Source organism: Oncorhynchus gorbuscha, linkage group LG08 (genome assembly GCF_021184085.1).
Source record: "Oncorhynchus gorbuscha isolate QuinsamMale2020 ecotype Even-year linkage group LG08, OgorEven_v1.0, whole genome shotgun sequence".
NCBI classification, from domain to species: domain Eukaryota; kingdom Metazoa; phylum Chordata; class Actinopteri; order Salmoniformes; family Salmonidae; genus Oncorhynchus; species Oncorhynchus gorbuscha.
In genome coordinates this window covers 27,185,427-27,204,400 of record NC_060180.1, presented here as the reverse complement: position 1 = coordinate 27,204,400, position 18,974 = coordinate 27,185,427, and the positions used below count along the sequence as shown (strand labels likewise).

At 43.2% G+C, this 18,974-nt stretch overlaps 1 protein-coding gene across 8 annotated transcripts; it reads right to left on the bottom strand.

Moving 5' to 3' along the window:
* Window positions 1–10,204: 10,204 nt before the first annotated feature.
* LOC124041425 (molybdenum cofactor sulfurase-like) lies at window positions 10,205–18,139 on the bottom strand. 8 transcript variants are annotated; one of them, XM_046358984.1, is made up of 16 exons: window positions 17,793–18,139; window positions 17,444–17,533; window positions 16,946–17,104; window positions 15,064–15,130; window positions 14,287–14,931; window positions 14,058–14,134; window positions 13,589–13,788; window positions 13,265–13,381; window positions 12,755–13,150; window positions 12,342–12,504; window positions 12,119–12,206; window positions 11,716–11,840; window positions 11,423–11,519; window positions 11,080–11,218; window positions 10,866–10,970; window positions 10,205–10,520 (listed from the first exon to the last, which is right to left on the bottom strand). In XM_046358984.1, the coding sequence occupies exons 1-16, from the start codon at window positions 17,935–17,937 to the stop codon at window positions 10,425–10,427; spliced, it is 2,709 nt and encodes a 902-aa protein (XP_046214940.1). In that variant the 5' UTR covers window positions 17,938–18,139; the 3' UTR covers window positions 10,205–10,424. The 8 variants fall into 8 exon arrangements, 3 of the variants coding, with proteins under 3 accessions (XP_046214940.1, XP_046214941.1, XP_046214942.1); XM_046358985.1 differs by having other exon boundaries at window positions 16,946–17,101; XM_046358986.1 differs by lacking the exon at window positions 16,946–17,104.
* Window positions 18,140–18,974: the final 835 nt, after the last annotated feature.

Sequence of the window (18,974 nt, the reverse complement as noted above, 5' to 3'; positions counted from 1 at the left end):
TTTTGTAGCCTTTGTTCCATGTCCATATTCTTGTTTTTGTCCGCGTGTTTCGTTTCATAATGTCGTCTCAGATTATACTCTTTCAGTACCGCCACACTTTCTCCACACAGAAGACACACAGGTTTTCCAGCTACCTCCGTGAACAAATACTCCGACTCCCACCTTGTTTGAAACCCCCGGTTCTCAGTGTCCACCTTCCACAGTTAATTTTACTGTGATGCTGACAACTGCTGTGCCAATAAATATTGAAATGAAGCAGCCTACTGCTCGGTGCGTCACCGTTGCATTGTGGGAAATGTAGTATTGGTGCGTGTAAAAGATCTGCGGGCTGCCGGCTTGCTGCGGTCTGCGGGCCGGTTCTAATAACAAATCAAGATCATCCCAGGGGCCGTAAAAAACCTTCTCGCGGGCCGGATGTGGCCCGCGGGCCTTGACTCTGACATATGTGGTCTAGGGTGTCAGGTAGGGTGGAGGTGATATGGTCCTTGACTAGTCTCTCAAAGCACTTCATGATGACGGAAGTGAGTGCTACGGGGCGGTAGTCGTTTAGCTCAGTTACCTTAGCTTTCTTGGGAACAGGAACAATGGTGGCCCTCTTGAAGCATGTGGGAACAGCAGACTGGTATAGGGATTGATTGAATATGTCCGTAAACACACCGGCCAGCTGGTCTGCGCATGCTCTGAGGGCGCGGCTGGGGATGCCGTCTGGGCCTGCAGCCTTGCGAGGGTTAACACGTTTAAATGTCTTACTCACCTCAGCTGCAGTGAAGGAGAGACCGCATGTTTCCGTTGCAGGCCGTGTCAGTGGCACTGTATTGTCCTCAAAGCGGGCAAAAAGTTATTTAATCTGCCTGGGAGCAAGACATCCTGGTCCGTGACTGGGCTGGATTTCATCTTGTAGTCCGTGATTGACTGTAGACCCTGCCACATGCCTCTTGTGTCTGAGCCATTGAATTGAGATTCCACTTTGTCTCTGTACTGACGCTTAGCTTGTTTAATAGCCTTACGGAGGGAATAGCTGCACTGTTTGTATTCAGTCATGTTGCCAGACACCTTGCCCTGATTAAAAGCAGTGGTTCGCGCTTTCAGTTTCACGCAAATGCTGCCATCAATCCACGGTTTCTGGTTAGGGAATGTTTTTATCGTTGCTATGGGAACGACATCTTCGACGCACGTTCTAATGAACTCGCACACCGAATCAGCGTATTCGTCAATATTCCCATCTGACGCAATACGAAACATGTCCCAGTCCACGTGATGGAGGCAGTCTTGGAGTGTAGAGTCAGCTTGGTCTGACCAGCGTTGGACAGACCTCAGCGTGGGAGCCTCTTGTTTTAATTTCTGCCTGTAGGCAGGGATCAGCCAAATGGAGTCGTGGTCAGCTTTCCCGAAAGGGGGGCGGGGCAGGGCCTTATATGCGTCGCGGAAGTTAGAGTAACAATGATCCAAGGTTTTACCACCCCTGGTTGCGCAATCGATATGCTGATAAAATTTAGGGAGTCTTGTTTTCAGATTGGCTTTGTTAAAATCCCCAGCTACAATGAATGCAGCCTCCGGATAAATGTTTTCCAGTTTGCAAAGAGTTAAATAAAGTTCGTTCAGAGCCATCGATGTGTCTGCTTGGGGGGGATATATACGGCTGTGATTATAATCGAAGAGAATTCTCTTGGAAGATAATGCGGTCTACATTTGATTGTGAGGAATTCTAAATCAGGTGAACAGAAGGATTTGAGTTCCTGTATGTTTCCTTCATCACACCATGTCCCGTTAGTCATGAGGCATACGCCCCCGCCACTCTTCTTACCAGAGAGATGTTTGTTTCTGTCGGCGCGATGCGTGGAGAAACCCGTTGGCTGCACCGCCCTGGATAGCGTTTTCCCAGTAAGCCATGTCTCCGTAAAGCAAAGAACGTTGCAGTCTCTGATGTCCCTCTGGAATGCCACCCTTGCTCGGATTTCATCAACCTTGTTGTCGAGAGACTGGACATTGGCAAGAAGAATACTGGGAAGTGGTGCGCGATGTGCCCTTTTTCGGAGTCTGACCAGAACACCGCCGCGTTTCCCTCTTTTTCGGAGTCGTTTCCTTGGGTCGCTGCATGCGATCCATTCTGTTGTCCTGTTTGTAAGGCAGAACACAGGATCTGCGTCGCGGAAAACATATTCTTGGTCGTACTGATGGTGAGTTGACGCTGATCTTATATTCAGTAGTTCTTCTCGACTGTATGTAATGAAACCTAAGATGACCTGGGGTACTAATGTAAGAAATAACACGTAAAAAAACAAAAAACTGCATAGTTTCCTAGGAACGCGAAGCGAGGCGGCCATCTCAGTCGGCGCCGGAAGTGAACCACCTGACTGTGCTGCTGCTCCAGTTTCAAATGTTCTGCCTTATTATTATTTGACCATGCTGGTCATTTATGAACATTTGAACATCTTGGTCATGTTCTGTTATAATCTCTACCCGGCACAGCCAGAAGAGGACTGGCCACCCCACATAGCCCGGTTCCTCTCTAGGTTTCTTCCTAGGTTTTGGCCTTTCTAGGGAGTTTTTCCTAGCCACCGTGCTTTTACACCTGCATTGTTTGCTGTTTGGGGTTTTAGGCTGGGTTTCTGTACAGCACTTTGAGATATCAGCTGATGTACGAAGGGCTATATAAATAAATTTGATTTGATTTGATTTGAATACGGAACATTTCAAGAACTTTGAAAGTTTCTTCAAGTGCAGTCGCAATAATCATTAAGCGCTATGATGAAACTGGCTCTCATGAGGACCGCCACAGGAAAGGAAGACCCAGAGTTACCTATGCTGCAGAGGATAAGTTCATTAGAGTTTCCAGCCTCAGAAATTGCAGCCCAAATAAATGCTTCACAGAGTTCAAGTAACATACACATCTCAACATCAACTGTTTGGAGGAGACTGTGTAAATCAGGCCTTCATGGTTGAATTTCTGCAAAGAAACCTCTAAAGGGCACCAATAATAAGAAGAGACTTGCTTGGGCCAAGAAACATGAACAATGGACATTAGACTGGTAGAAATTTGTTCTTTGGTCTGGAGTCCAAATTGGAAATGTTTGGTTCCAACCGCCGTGTCTTTGTGAGACGCGGTGTGGGTGAAGGGATGATCTCTGCATGTGTATTTCCCACCGTAAAGCATGGAGGAGGTGGTGTTATGGTGTGGGGGTGCTTTGCTGGTGACACTGTCTGTGATTTATTTAGAATTCAAGGTACTCTTAACCAACATGGCTACCGCAGCATTCTGCAGTGATACGCCATCCCATCTGGTTTTGGCTTAGTGGTACTATCACTTAACTAGCATTCAAGATGGCGTAGCAGTATGACATGTGTTTGTCTTGTCACATGTAAATAGGTGGTTTCATCGTATATATTTTAATCCCACTTTCCACCTACGATCTAAATATACTTTCCTGCAACCTGCCTCACCCAATGTGGTACAGATCTGCTATTTGTATAAATATAACTGGAACCTCCATCAGAGGCTAGCCAACTAACTAGCTACTTGCTAGGAGTCACTGTTAGCCATGACTAGCGGTCTTCACCTTTAGCTCGGACACCAGCCCGCTTATAGCTCGGTCAATACCTGTCAGTCTGCATAGCGCGATATCAACCCAGAGCATATCGGACTGCTTTTCTCCACCACATCATCGGATACCTGCCGCAAGCTCTGGGCCATTACACCGGATCATCGCAGCTAGCTAGCTGCAACCGAATGGCTACCACTGGCTAACATTACATTTACATTTAAGTCATTTACTAACGTCTCTGTCCCAAAGCAAGCACCAGTTAGCCTTGAGCTAGCCTCGAGCTAGGCCCATCTCCCGGCTAGCCGAAGAGGTGTACCCGCTAATTCATGGGCTACAATAACTCTTTTGCCAATTGGCCTAGGCCCTTTATTGCCGAGACGGAGCCCCATCGATCCATCATGACTGGTCTTCCGACGTAATCATCCGATGTGGTTTCAAAAGGCTTTTCAGTTGTGATGTCGCCGAAGACCCATCTGCTAGCCCCGGCCCGCTAGCTTTCTGAATGCCGTGCCTCCCGCTTGCCTAGCATAGTAGCGACTACTGAACGGCTCCCGGACTCACCTACTGCTGCTCATTGGACCCTATGATCCCTCGGCTACACGTACCTCTCTCTAATGTCAATATGCCTTGTCTTCTGCCGTTTCGGTTAATTATTGTTTTAGTTCACTGTAGAGCCCCTAGTCCAGCTCAATATGCCTTAGATAGCTCTTTTGTCACAGACCCCATACATAGGAGATCTCACCTGGCTTTGCTGGTGTCTCCAGAGATGCAAGCTCTCTCATCGTCACTCAATGCCTAGGTTTACACCCATTATATTCACATCCTACCATACCCTTGTCTGTACATTATGCCCTGAATCTATTCTACCACGCCCATAAATCTTCCCCTTTAATTCTCTGTTCCCAACACACTAGACAACCAGTTCTTACAGCCTTTAGTAGTACCCTTATCATACTCCTCCTCTCTTCCTCTGGTGATGTAGAGGTTAACTCAGGTCCTGTAGCCCCCAGCATCACACCTATTCCCCAGGCGCTCTCATTTGTTGACTTATGTAACCGTAAAAGCCTTGGTTTCATGCATGTTAACATCAGAAGCCTCCTCCCTAAGTTTGCTTTATTCACTGCTTTAGCACACTCCGCCAAACCTGATGTTCTAGCCGTGTCTGAGTCCTGGCTCAGGAAATGCAGAAATTTCCATCCCCAACTACAACATTTTTCGTCAAGATAGAACAGCCAAAGGGTGCGGAGCTGCAATCTACTGCAGTGCTATCATCTAGGTCTGTGCCAAAACAGGTCGAGCTTCTACTTTTAAAAATCCACCAACCAACGAGAACTTACAGGTCACAATGGTGGGTAGTCTATGGGGCTTTGGTGACAAAACGGATGGCACTGTGATAGACTGCATCCAGTTTGTTGAGTTGAGTGTTAGATGCAATTTTATAGATGACATCACCGAAGTCGAGGATCGGTAGGATGGTCAGTTTTACGAGGGTATGTTTGGCAGCATGATTGAAGGATACTTGGTTGCGATATAGGAAGCCAATTCTAGATGTAATTTTAGATTGGAGATGCTTAATGTGAGTCTGGAAGGAGAGTTTACAGTCTAACCAGACACCTAGGTATTTGTAGTTGTCCACGTATTCTAAGTCAGAGCCGTCCAGAGTAGTGATGATGGACGGGCGAGCAGGTGCGGGCAGTGATCGGTTGATTAGCATGCATTTAGTTTTACTTGCATTTAAGAGCAGTTGGAGGCAAAGGAAGAAGAGTTGTATGGCATTGAATCTCGTCTGGAGGTTAGTTAACACAGTGTCCAAAGAGGGGCCAGAAGTATGCCGAATGGTGTCGTCTGAGTAGAGGTGTATCAGAGAATCACCAGCAGCAAGAGCAACATCATTGATGTATTCAGAGAAGAGGGTCGGCCCGAGAATTGAACCATGTGGCAGACCCATAGAGACTGCCAGAGGTCCGTCAACAGGCCGTCCGATTTGACACACTGATCTCTATCTGAGAAGTAGTTGGTAAACTAGGTGAGGCAATTGTTTGAGAAACCAAGGCTGACGAGTCTGCCAATAAGAATGTGGTGATTGACAGAGTCGAAAGCCTTGGCCAGGACGATGAATATGGCTGCACAGTAATGTCTCTTATCGATGGCAGTTATGTCGTCGTTTAGGACCTTTAGCGTGGCTGAGGTGCACCAATGACCAGCTCTGAAAACAGATTGCATAGAGGAGAAGGTACAGTGGGATTCAAAATGGTCGGTAATCTGTTTGCTAATTTGGCTTTCGAAGACCTTAGAAAGACAGGGTAGGATAGATATAGGTCTGTAGCAGTTTGGGTCTAGAGTGTCTCCCCCTTTGAAGAGGGGGATGACCGCAACAATTTTCCAATCTTTGGGAATCTCAGACGATACGAAAGAGAGGTTGAACAGGCTAGTAATAGGGGTTGCAACAATTTCGGCAGATAATTTTAGAAAGAGAGGGTTCAGATTGTCTAGCCCGGCTGATTTGTAGGGGTCCAGATTATGCAGCTCTTTCAGAACATCAGCTATCTGGATTTGGGTAAAGGAAAAATGGTGGGAGCTTTGGCGGGTTGCTGTGGAGGGTGCCGGGCAGTTGACCGGGTAGGGGTAGCCAGGTGGAAAGCATGGCCAGCCGTAGAGAAATGCTTATTGAAATTCTCAATTATAGTGAATTTATCAGTGGTGACTGTTTCCTAGCCTCAGATCAGTGGGCAGCTGGGAGGAGGTGCTCTTATTCTCCATGGACTTTACAGTGTCCCAGAAATGTTTAGAGTTTGTGCTACAGGATGCAAATTTCTGTTTAAAAAGCCTAGCCTTAGTTTTCCTAACTGCCTGTGTATATTTGTTTCTAACTTCCGCGAAAAGTTGCATATCACAAGGGCTGTTCGATGCTAATGCAGAATGCCACAGGATGTGTTTGTGCTGGTCAAGGGTAGACAGGTATGGAGTGAACCAAGGACATATCTATTCCTAGTTCTACATTTTTTGAACGGGGCATGCTTATTTAAGATGGTCGGCTTCTAATGTTAATATGCATGAAACCAAGGCTTTTACGTTTACAGAAGTCAACAAATGAGAGCACCTGGGGAGTGGGATTGGAGCTTGGCACTGCAGGACCTGGATTAACCTCTACATCACCAGAGGAACAGAGGAGAAGTAGGATAAGGGTACGGCTAAATGCTATAAGAACTGGCCATCTAGCATGTTCGGAACAGAGAGTAAAAGGAGCAGGTTTCTGGGATGATAGCATATATTCAAGGCATAGTGTACAGACAAAGGTAAGGTAGGATGTGAGTACATTCGAGGTAAACCTAGGCATTGAGTAATGATGAGAGAGACATAGTCTCTAGAGATGTTTAAACCAGGTGACGTCGTCGCATATGTACGAGGTGGGACAACATGGTTGGTTAAGTCATATTGAGCAGGGCTAGAGGCTCTACAGTGAAATAAGACAGTAATCACTAACCAGGACAGTAATGGAAAAGGCATATTGATATTAGAGAGAGGCATGCGTAGCCAAATTAACATATGGGTCCAGTAAGTGGTTGGGCTGACTGGGGACACGGCGATTCAGACAGTTAGCAGGCCGATGCTAACACGCTAACAGTTAGTAGGCTGGAACTAAACAAGCTAGCAGTTAGCAGACCGGATTAGCAAGCAAGCAGTTAGCAGGGGCTAGCAGTTAGCAGACCGGGATTAGCAAATTAGCCTTTGGGGGATGTCGCGATGGGGGTAGGTCTGTTTTTGCCTCTTCGTGTGGTGACGTCGATAGACCAGTCGTGGAGTTAGTAGGGTTTCAGGTAGCTCTAGGTAGCTAGCAGGCCTAGCAGGTTAGCAGAATGGGCCGTCAGCGGGCGTCGCGCCTGAGGGGCCTGTTGGAATCCTCAGGGAGATTATGTAGGTATTCCAGTCGTAGAGGATTGGTGAGGTTCCGTGCCCCGTACCGGCAGTAGAAGGATATTGTAGCCCAGGAGTGAGTCGGGAGATGGGACTAGCATGGGCTAGACCCAGGCTAGTTGGTGCTAGCTCCGGGATGGAAATGTTGGCCAGGAGTAGTCAACCCGGGTTGCTGTTGGCTAGCTGTGATGATCCAGATGAAAAGGTTCAGAGTTTGTGGTAGGAATTCGGGGATATGGAGAGAAAAATAGGTCTGGTATGCTCTGGTTTGAAACGCGTTGTACGAACTGGCGAGAGCTTTCCGAGCTAAAGGTTATCTGATGACCGCTAGCAGTGGTTAGCTGATTCAGTTGAGGTAATGCAGTTCAGAGGTAAATAAAACAGATCCACACCACATTGGGTGAGGCGGGTTGCAGGAGAGTATTTTGAGGTTGAGGTTTAGGAAAAATATTAAAAAGACCGTAAAGAAAAATATATATTCACATGGGACGAGACAAGACAAAGACGTCTGACTGCTACGCCATCTTGGATACCAGTGGAAATCTGTCCGTTGGTATGATGAGTCCAAATTTGAGATTTTTGGTTCCTACTGCCGTGTCTTTGTGAGACGCAGAGTAGGTGAACGGATTATCTCCGCATGCGTGGTACCCACCGTGAATTAGGAGGAGGATGTGATATATGGAGGTACTTTGCTGGTGACACTGTCTGTGATTTATTTAGAATTCAAGGCACACTTAACCAGGATGTCTACCACATCCTTCTGCAGCGATATGCCATCCCATCTGGTTTGCGTTTAGTGGGACTATCATTAGTTTTTCAACAGGACAATGACACACCTACAGGCTGTGTAAGGGCTGCATGAGATGACGAGGCCACCACAATCACCCGATCTCAACCCAATTGAGATGGTTTGGTATGAGTTGGACCACAGAGTGAAGGAAAAGCAGTCAGCAAGTTCTCAGCATATGTGGGAACTCCTTCAAGACTGTTGGAAAAGCATTCCAGGTGAAGCTGGTTGAGAGAATGCCAAGACTGTGCAAAGCTGTCATCAACACTTTTTTGGTTACTATATGTTTCCATGTGTTATTTCATAGTGTTGATGTCTTCACTATTATTCTACAATGTAGAAAATAGTAAAAATCCTTGATGAATAGATGTGTCCAAACTTTTGACTGGTAGTGTATGTAAATAACGTATTTTTGTTTCTTATTTTAAAGATTTTTTTGTATAAAAACCTGCTTTCACTTTGTTATTATGGGGTATTATGTGTAGATTGATGAGGAAAAACACTTATTTAATCAATTTTAGAATAAGGCTGTAATGTAACAAAAATGTGGAAAGAGGTCTGAATCCTTTCCGAATGCACTGTATGTGTACAGATGTGTAAATGTAATGTATAATTTGTATTCTTTAATGTAATTTTCTATTAAGAAAAATAATTGTATTTCAATTTCATGTCCTGTTTACAATGTGCCCTAAAGTTTGTCATGTGACATGTATATTGTCTATGTATTCTATTTCTTTATGTATGTATCCTTTTTCTAAGACAGAAAGTAGGTGCCAAAGTAACCAAAAGCTCTGGAGAAAACAGGTTAGAAATGAAGACAATAAATGCAAAGATGAATCATTAAAATACTTAATTAAAATGAATACATTCTCTCAAAGGTGTTGGTGCCTGACACCACTCTCTCCACATGACAAATATGGAACATGGCAAATATGATAACTATTCAAATGTCAATGGCCTACAGGATGGAGACACATTTATATCAGAGCATACATTGTACTGTAAATATTTAGTTCATCGTACACACGGTATTTACCATGTCCTCTGTCAGGTAAAATGTTCACATTTCCAAAGGAGTCTGACATTGATCATGTGAGGCTACTGACAAAAAGTGAGAAAACTATTCTTCTGTGACAATATGTCTAAGGTAATCAATGTGATATTCCATACTTTCATAAGTGTTTGTATCGCACATTAGAAAGCTTTGCAATGCATATTGGAAAATTCCATGGTGTGAGCAGCAGTCAAAAACCTTTGATATTATCATTTGCTTTAGCGGTGGTAGTGCTTGGTAAATAAGGTGTTAATAATATATGTATTCAGCATTTAGTCAATTTCAGCTGCATAATGTAATTCCAAGGCCTAGCTAATGTCTGTATTATGAACCTCTTAAAATGTATTTCACAGATGTCAAGAGGGTGTTCTCTCTTTTCCATGGCAACTCCAACAAGCACCAATGACTTTCTATTGTTCAAAGAGTCCAATGGTACCATGCTACCTGTCAGATATGTGGGAAGTGCATTCACAGGGCTGTCAGGCAAGCAGAACATGTGGATGTCTCCGTGTGGGAGCTGGGACACTCCGCCACCGGACTCAGTCAGGTTTGGATCAATGGGAAGCCAAGTGCAAGGAAGCTGGGATACACTGCGGGGAGTGTGGTGAATGGAAAACCCATCATAATCCTAGGTCAGGAGCAGGATGCTTATGGTGGAACTTTCAAAAAAAAGGGAAGGCATTACTTTCCTAAAGTAATGTTCTCCAATTAATTTAATACAAATTATTTTAAGGCAAGTCCCCAGTCTTTCTAACTGGGTTCAGGAACAGAGGGGATGCAACATGATTGAGAACGGTGTGATTGCTTTAAGTCGGCACCCTGGTAAAGATAAAAAACTTTCTTTGGGAGGGCAAACACAATCAATTTATACATAAAAAAAAGAAGTCAACCAAATCAGTTATTCAAAGACAACAGAAACTGTATTTTTTTTGTTAATTTACAAAACATTAAAATCATGTAAACTAAAAGGTACAGTAATTGATTTACACGTTGGTCTGTATGAGCTCTGTGATTACCTGGGTTGTCTTCCTACAATATGCAAACACTTAAGTTAAAATGGTAACCTAACCATGTTTGCTTAAAATAATTTCGAGTCCAGACATAAAAACATCTGGAAATGGTAACCTTATCCTGACCATTGAGACATTACAGGAGCGCCAACAGATAGGGTTGCATTGGAGCCATCCAGTGATTGGTGGACAAGGTACACACCAAAGGTCACCTAAAAAACAAAATCACAACACATTTACAGCACACTCACTGAATGGCCAAAACGGTAGTGAGAACAACAAACAACAAGCCAAAATGGGGTCCTTCTGGGATAAGAGATACTGTATATTGAATAATCTGCTGTGTGTTTTCCTTGTCAGTTAATGCTCTTGTTTGTTTTATGTACTCTACCTACCTCTAGTCTAAGGTCAATGACATGGACCGTTGCAAATGCAGTCGACCCAGTAGTAAGTCAGATAACGTGTCATGGGATAGGGACTATCTGAAAACTCAACACACCAACCATGGAACATATTGTCACACTTTGAAATTAAACGCAACACCCCCCCCCACTGACCTTCCCCTTGCGATAGGCAGAGAGAGACAGAAGAGGCTCTTTTGTCTTGGCTCCTGTGTTCTGATCAACCCCAATCATCTGGCATCTGCCACACCGACCTGCCACCTTCACGTCATATCACAAAGAGTTGATGCAGTTATTTGTTGCCATTTCAGTAATATCACCATAAAACACCATAAAATCACCATATATGAAAACCAATCTGCATCCTCACCTGGAAATGGGTGTTTCCAATAATCAAGTGTGACCAATCATCTTCCTCAAATGGCTCCAATCCAGAGATGACTAAATTGGCACGAAACCGACTAACAAGCTCATGGATGTCAAGAGGCTGATGGTCAGAGGATTCCTGTCTGTCCCATAGTGGTTAGATAAACCACAAGGAACAAGAAAATAGGCTGGCTCACATTAATCAATAACAAAAGGTTTACCTATGATGATCTTTGTACATGTAATTCACTAGGCTTACATACTGTATAATTTAGTATCACAAATTCCAAATGTGCTCCACCAGGAATGTGTGAGGCCCGTAGGCAATATAACATGTTATACTATACCTGCTGGTGATGTGTCTCTGAAGCAAATCAACACTGGCATGGTTGATCATTAAATACTGGGCTTCATTCACCAAGGAGAGGGCAGTGGACGAGACCCCTGGGGCAATGACAAAAAAGTCTAAATCATTATGAATTAAAGAGACCAAAGAAATCCCATTGGGGTAAAGCAAATTCCAACATTCATGCATACAAAAGAGATTTTTGCAGACAATAGGAATTACTGAAGACACCATTATGATGGATACCCTAGTATGGTATCTGAACTGAGTTTACCAAGGACATCTCCCTTGCACCTTTTTCATGGCCCTTTTTCATGTTGCGAATGAAATCAGGACTTTGCCTTATCAGACGACAAGGCTGTCCAAGGAACTCTGAGAGCCATGATGCAGCTTCATCGCCACAATCTACTGTTTGCACCCTTGGGAAGGAGAGAATACAAGAACAACCACTACAACATTTCTGAATCAAGGTGATGGTCAAATACAGTGCCTTGCAAAAGCATTCATCCCCCTAGGCGTTTTTCCTGAAGTCAAAGTGGCAGACTTCTGGTAGACTATGAAAATAAATGGATCATAATAAATACTGTATGTCATTCCCGACACTGATCATACATGTCTTTCAAGCCTACTCTATAGATTTTCTACAAAGACATAGCTAGTGGTTTAATTATTATTATAATTAATTTTTTTAACTCACCTGTCACCACACAACTTGCTTTGACACACACCATGACTCTGGTGTGGCTCATTGTGGTTTTCCAAAGGGACAGAAATTGTGTCCATTCCTGAAAGATAAGAGGAACTCCTTTAGAAGAGTTTTTTTTTTTTAAATGTATGACTGAAATGTATGTGAGCGGTGCTGCTGAATAAAGACTCCTGGATTGTCACAAAAAAAAGACTATATATTTATAATGTCTGACCTGAGGCCTGCAGGAGCAGTGTGTTCGAGGGCAGGAAGATCTGCGGATGAATGAGGCATAAGCGTGGTTCTCTCTTTTGGTTCAGACACACTCCATTACCATTCACCACCATCCAGCCCCGGTCATAGAGCAGTCCCAGAGGGCACACTGGCCAGTCAGTCACCTGCATAACCACACATCACAATTAAAAACACAGAAGAAGTAAGAAGTCAATTGATACAGTATACTGATAGGCACACGCATTGCAATTGTGTTTAGTTGATGAAATAGTCATTCTTACCACAAATATCCAACAACAGGTAGATTTCTGTGACTTTTATCCAAACATAACATGGGTATTGGAGAACGACCATCATTTGCATTGTAGATTTAAATAAGAGCAAAACAATACTGAAAGAGAAATGTGCACAAACCTCAAACGCTGCACAGGATTTGATTGGATATATGTAGATATTAGTCAGATACTGGGCCTTCCCTTGGCTCTTTTCTTCCTTGGTGATGGCCTTGCCTCCACATTCGTTCACAACTGGATCTGTAGAGGCATGCTCTCTATTGTCTATGTGTTTAGGTTCCCCATTGGTAAGCACAGTAAGCAGACACTGACTGGAACCTCGAGAAGAGGTGTTCGATTTCAGTCTTTCTAGTTTCACTTGGTCCACTTCGACTGGTTTCTCCACAAAGCAGTCCACGATGAAGTTCAAGAAGTTTTGGCAGTCCCGGAAGGTTGACATGTAGCCGAAGGATACGCGTACAGATCCTGTTGGACGACCATCAACCAGGTCTACGTCGTCTCCACAGACATGACCCGCCTTGAAGAAAACAGGAGAGGACAACAGTATATTAGGATCAATAATTATATTCATTGTCTTTTATCGTCTTTTGCACAAACACATGCATAATGCCACCTCAAATTCACTACGCACCTGTAGGTTGCTCTTCACGTCTTGATTGGTGGTGCCAAGGAAGAGCTGACAGGCACCGGTGTTGCAGAAGCAACCTGTCCGCACATGGATATTGAAAAGACTAGCCAGCTTGTCCACCTGAGAAGAGGAAAAGGAAAATGGTTAGAAATGTTTATCAATCAGCAGAAATTAGACTTATTTTTTTTATTGCATTCATAATACCCAGGCTATGTTCATTATGAATCGACTTGGTAAAGTCCTCTTTAACATATATTTGGATGTGCGAAAATAGTAAATGCAAACACTGTAGGGTGCAGTGCATCAAATAGGCTCATTTGAGTGAACCTGAGAGTATCCAACTATTTGTCCGTGACAGTCCGTCAAGTTGAAGTTGAGGATGGCTCCCTGCGTGCTCGGGTTCTCAAACTCGCTGTCGGAGTATATCTGAGCAACTGGTTGTCCGTTGCCATGGCAAAGGCTAGACAGCAACATGTAAGTATAGCGTGCTAAACCAAATGTATGCAGCTGGACCTTGTCCATGCCTCCTGAAGGTGAAAACAAGGAAACAAGGTTACAATACAATAGTTTAAAAAGGTTTTATTGACTCAATTCAATCTCTGTAGAATCCATTCCTTACTGATGTTCAAAAGATTTGTCATATTGATGTAATGAACAACCACTCGACCAATGGAATTATTTTTGAATGTATAGGTCTTACTTTGACACTTAGTGTAATGGCAGATGATACTGATGCATTATATGAGAAACTTCGCTTTGTTTCATCCGTGCCTTTAAATTATTCTTATGTACATACCTGTGAGTTTGTGTAGAGTGTCAAAACTATGATTTAGAGCAATGACGTTCAGGAAAGAGATGGTGCCATCTTCAAACCTTAAATCAGACGACAAACAAGGGTTATCACCAAAAACAAAGTATCAAACAATACAATGTTATCCTCTCTAAGCCAGGCTCATTCAACTTCAAAAAGAATGCGTGTGCATTCACATCCATAATATAATTTCAAGGCTCATGGAACAGTTTACCGGTTAGCCATATTTGGCGTTGGCACGTAATAGTTCTCCCCCGCTAGGTAGGCCGCTGCTGTACCCCCACCAAAGTATGCTTTTCTTAGGAGGGCAGCTGTGTCATTCTGGACCAGAAGAGCCCCTAAACCTGTGGGGAAGCCAAACATCTTATAGAAGGAGAAGGGAACAAAGTCCGCTGGGTGCTCCTGCAAATCCAGAGGAGAGCAGCTGGCAAAAGAGGCAGCATCCAGCAGGACAAACCACCGGCCCTGGCTGTCACACGCTGGGTAGAGCTTCCTCGCCTGGATGCCCCTCACGTAACCCAGGGAGTACTTTCTGCCAGAGAAATTGCTCTGTGCTGGATAACAGAAGAGGTGTGGTGTCTGGCAACTGCTGCATTCACTCTGGGCTACATCTCTGGCTCTGGCCTCTATCTCCTCGGGGGAGACAGGTAGAGAAACCACTCCCAGTGCTGAAGTAACTCCTCTGATGCCGACCACCGAAGTATGGTTATCAGTCAGATAGCAGAACTGACTGGCTGGCTCCGTAGCAGTGGGAGGCCTCCAGGGAAAGCTCTCAGCGACTAATTTGAGAGCTGCCGTACAGCCAGAGGTGAAAATCACAGAGTATTTGTCAGGAGTGGTGTTAAAATGCTGCAATATCCTGCAAGAAAATATATTTCTGTTCAGGACATATCCTCAATAGCAGGGCACAAATAAGGGTTCACACAGTCACATTAATTCAGGTGGAATAATGATGAGAACTTCTTTCTGCGAAAGGAGAGGCTTTAGCTACCTGTATCTGACATGCTCTACTGTGTCATGCGTCAGTCTACTGCTGGGGTTATGGCTGTGAGGGTTGCCTAAAGACAAAAATATTGAAATAATATTAAAATCAGGATACAGGAGTATTCATATATACAGTTGAAGTCGGAAGTTTACATACACCTTAGCCAAAAACATTTAAACTCAGTTTTTCACAATTCCTGACATTTAATCCTAGTAAAAATCCCTGTCTTCGGTCAGTTAGGATCACCACTTTATTTTAAGAATGTGAAATCTCAGAATAATAGTAGAGATAATTATTTATTTCTGCTTTGATTTCTTTCATCACATTCCCAGTGGGTCAGGAGTTTACATGCACTCAATTAGTATTTGGAAGCATTGCCTTTAAATTGTTTAACTTGGGTCAAATGTTTCGGATAGCCTTCCACAAGCTTCCCACAATAAGTTGGGTGAATTTTGGCTCATTCCTCCTGACAGAACTGGTGTAACTGAGGCAGGTTTGTAGGCCTCCTTGCTCGCACAAGCTTTTTCAGTTCTGCCCAAAATTCTTCTATTGGATTGAGGTCAGGGCTTTGTGATGATCACTCCAATACCCTGACTTTGTTGTCCTTAAGCCATTTATCCACAACTTTGGATGTATCCTTGGGGTCATTGTCCATTTGGAAGACCCATTTGCGACCAAACTTTAATTTTCTGACTGATGTCTTGAGATGTTGCTTCAATATATCCACATAATTTTCCGTCCTCATGACGGCATCTATTTTGTGAAGTGCACCAGTCCCTACCGCAGCAAAGCACCCCAACAACATGATGCTGCCACAGCCGTGCTTCACGGTTGGGATAGTGTTCTTCGGCATGCTAACCTACCCCTTTATCTTCCAAACATAACGATGGTCATTATGGCCAAATAGTTCTACTTTTTTCATCAGACCAGATGTGTCCCCATGTGCAGTTGCAAACCGTAGTCTGGCTTTTTTATGGCAGTTTTGGAGCAGTGGCTTCTTCCTTGCTGAGCGGCCTTTCAGGTTATGTCGAAATAGGACTCATTTTAATGTAGATATAGATACTTTTGTACCTTTTTCCTAAAGCATCTTCACAAGGTCCTTTGCTGTTGTTCTGGGATTGATTTGCACTTTTCGCACCAAAGTATGTTCAACACTAGGAGACAGAACGAGTCTCCTTCCTGAACGGTATGATGGCTGCGTGGTCCCATGGTGTTTATACTTGCGTACTATTGTTTGTACAGATGAATGTGGTACCTTCAGGCGTTTGGAAATTGCTCCCAATAAAGAATCAAACTTCTGCAAAAACAATTGTTTTTCTGAGGTCTTGGCTGATTTCTTTTGATTTTCCCATGATGTCAAGCAAAGAGGCCCTGAGTTTGAAGGTAGGCCTTAAAATACATCCACAGGTACACCTCCAATTGACTCAAATGATGTCAATTAGCCTCAGAAGCTTCTAAAGCCATGACATAATTTTCTGGAATTTTCCAAGCTGTTTAAAGGCTCAGTCAACTTAGTGTAGGTAAACTTCTGACCCACTGGAATTGTGATACAGTGAATAAGTGAAGTAATCTGTCGGTAAGCAATTGTTGGAAAAATTGCTTGTGTCACAAACAAACAAACAGAAAACACAAAGGCAAGGTACGATGGAATACCAGCCTTTGAAAGGAGGTTAACAGAGGACCCGGCAGCCTATTTAATTGATGTGGCGCAACAGTCTCAGAGTAGGTTCAGGTGCAAAAATAGGAGGCATTTATTTACAGTGCAGGAAGTGTTGAAGAAGACTGGATACAAAGTTGAGTATTTAAAAAGTGTATTAGGAAAAATAGTTGACAAAAATACTTTTTTGAAAAAAAATGTAAACACAGGGCAACACACCCATAAACTCACACATCTGAGTTTGGCAGAGGTAAAGAGCGTAGGACCAGTAATTGACAGGTCGCTGGTTTGAATATCTGAGATGGCGAGGTGAAGAATCTGTCAATGTGCCCTTGTGCAAGGCATGTAACCGTAATTGCTCCTGCAAGTTGCTATGGATAACAGCATCTGCTAAATGACTCAAATGTTACCTCAACAAACAGCTCTCCATGAACACAGAGAACAGGGATCATAAAAGGACCTGCCTTAACCTGGCATACAACTTTAAACAGGTCAATTCTCAATAGACAGTGTTAATAATATGCTTGAATGGTAATACAATTGACATGCAATGGCCAATACTTAACTCGTTAATGAAAACAAGGGCATCATTTACATAAACAGTCCAAAAATGTATGTAGCAATTCCAGATTGCCCCTTTAATAGAATGTATTTTTTTTACACTTTTAACTACTCAGCACATTATATCAGTTGAACCTAATTATATTTGGTATGTGAGGAAAGACTCACCATATACATTCCTGGAGATATCCTGATAGAATTCTCTCACCAGTGACTCAGGGTATAGCGTTGTTCCAGCATGGTCCAGGTATGTAATGCCTGTCAAAAAAGTTGGTTTTAGAATTTGAGAAATCTTCGGAATTAGTTTCTTTGTGGCTAATCACTTATGTGCATCGAATAACAACACTTGCACCACTTAGTGGTAAGTAGACGTATTGCCATAAGCACACAACAACAAAAACAGTAGTCCTGTGTTATAATGTGTCGCACCGGTTTGCGTTGAATCAGCATAAGTTGATTTACTAACTTTAAAACACGTTTGGCGCTGTGATTGAAGCCCCACGCAAAAGTACTATACCTTTAGTCCTTGAGAACTCCCGTTCTATTACGTCTTTGAAGTCACTTTTATAACCGTAATGACTCCAAACTTCCTCGAAGCTCTCAAACGTGCACAGTTGATTAAAATTCAACGACTCCTTCTCCGTGGCCTCTTGCAGTGGCATTTTCGCGTATACCTACCTAAAATGTGACTTTGAAGTTCTGTCTACAACGTAACTTGCACATGACAGTAGTGGTAGCTAAGAGACAAACACTTACTCATTGACAAAAGTTCTAAGTCCACACTGCATCTCTGACAGACAGTAACAGTAATTTGTATCTTGACGATTTACCTCGCGTTCCTCAGTTCAACTGATCTCGATAAGGGGACTGAGATCTAGGTCTATGACAGAGATAACAGGAAATAGAATACAACTTCAACTACAGCACGTATGGAAGTGGACCGAGACTGTCAATAGGGGGCAATAAGTGAGCAAAACACATTACTAGCTAATGAAAATGAAATACTGTTGCTATTATCAATGATTTAGTGTGTTAACCAGAACAATTAAAATTCCTATTCAGTCAAGACCAATTATTTAAATGATTACTTCATTGGCAGTGTGCAAACTTAGGCAGGAAATGCCAACAACGAACAGTGAGCCATCATGCTCATGCATTCCAAAACAAATAATGAAAGAAAAGCATTGTACGTTTGAATTTGGTTTGAAGTTAGTGTGGGGAGAGGTGGGAAAATGATTGTTATCGATATCCTGGCATTGCCAACTTAGATGGAAACTTACTGAGGATAGTAGATGACTCTAGACACTCCTGTCATATCTTTAATCTGAGCCGAGAGGAAAGTGTTTGTCCTCAGGCATCAAATCAAATTGTATTCGTCACATCAACCAAATACAACAAGTGTAGACCTTACAGTGAAATGCTTACTTACGAACCCCTAACCAACAATGCAGTTTAAAAAAAATATGGATAAGAATAAGAGATAAAAGTAACAAATAATTAAAGAGCAGCAGTAAAATAACAATAGCGAGACTATATACTAGGTGCTTCTACACCTGCATTGCTTGCTGTTTTGGGTTTTAGGCTGGGTTTCTGTACAGCACTTTGAGATATTAGCTGATGTACGAACGGCTATATAAATAAATTTGATTGGATTTGATTTGATATACAGAGGGGTACCGATACAGAGTCAATGTGCGGG

Excerpts from the sequence above, each read along its gene's own strand:
- LOC124041425 (XM_046358984.1), bottom strand. The coding sequence starts at position 17,937 with ATGCCACTGCAAGAGGCCACGGAGAAGGAGTCGTTGAATTTTAATCAA. Across the intron at positions 13,151-13,264 it reads ACGTGAAGAGCAACCTACAG|GCGGGTCATGTCTGTGGAGA; the intron begins GTGCGTAGTGAA and ends GTTTTCTTCAAG. Across the intron at positions 12,207-12,341 it reads ACTGCTCCTGCAGGCCTCAG|GAATGGACACAATTTCTGTC; the intron begins GTCAGACATTAT and ends CTTATCTTTCAG.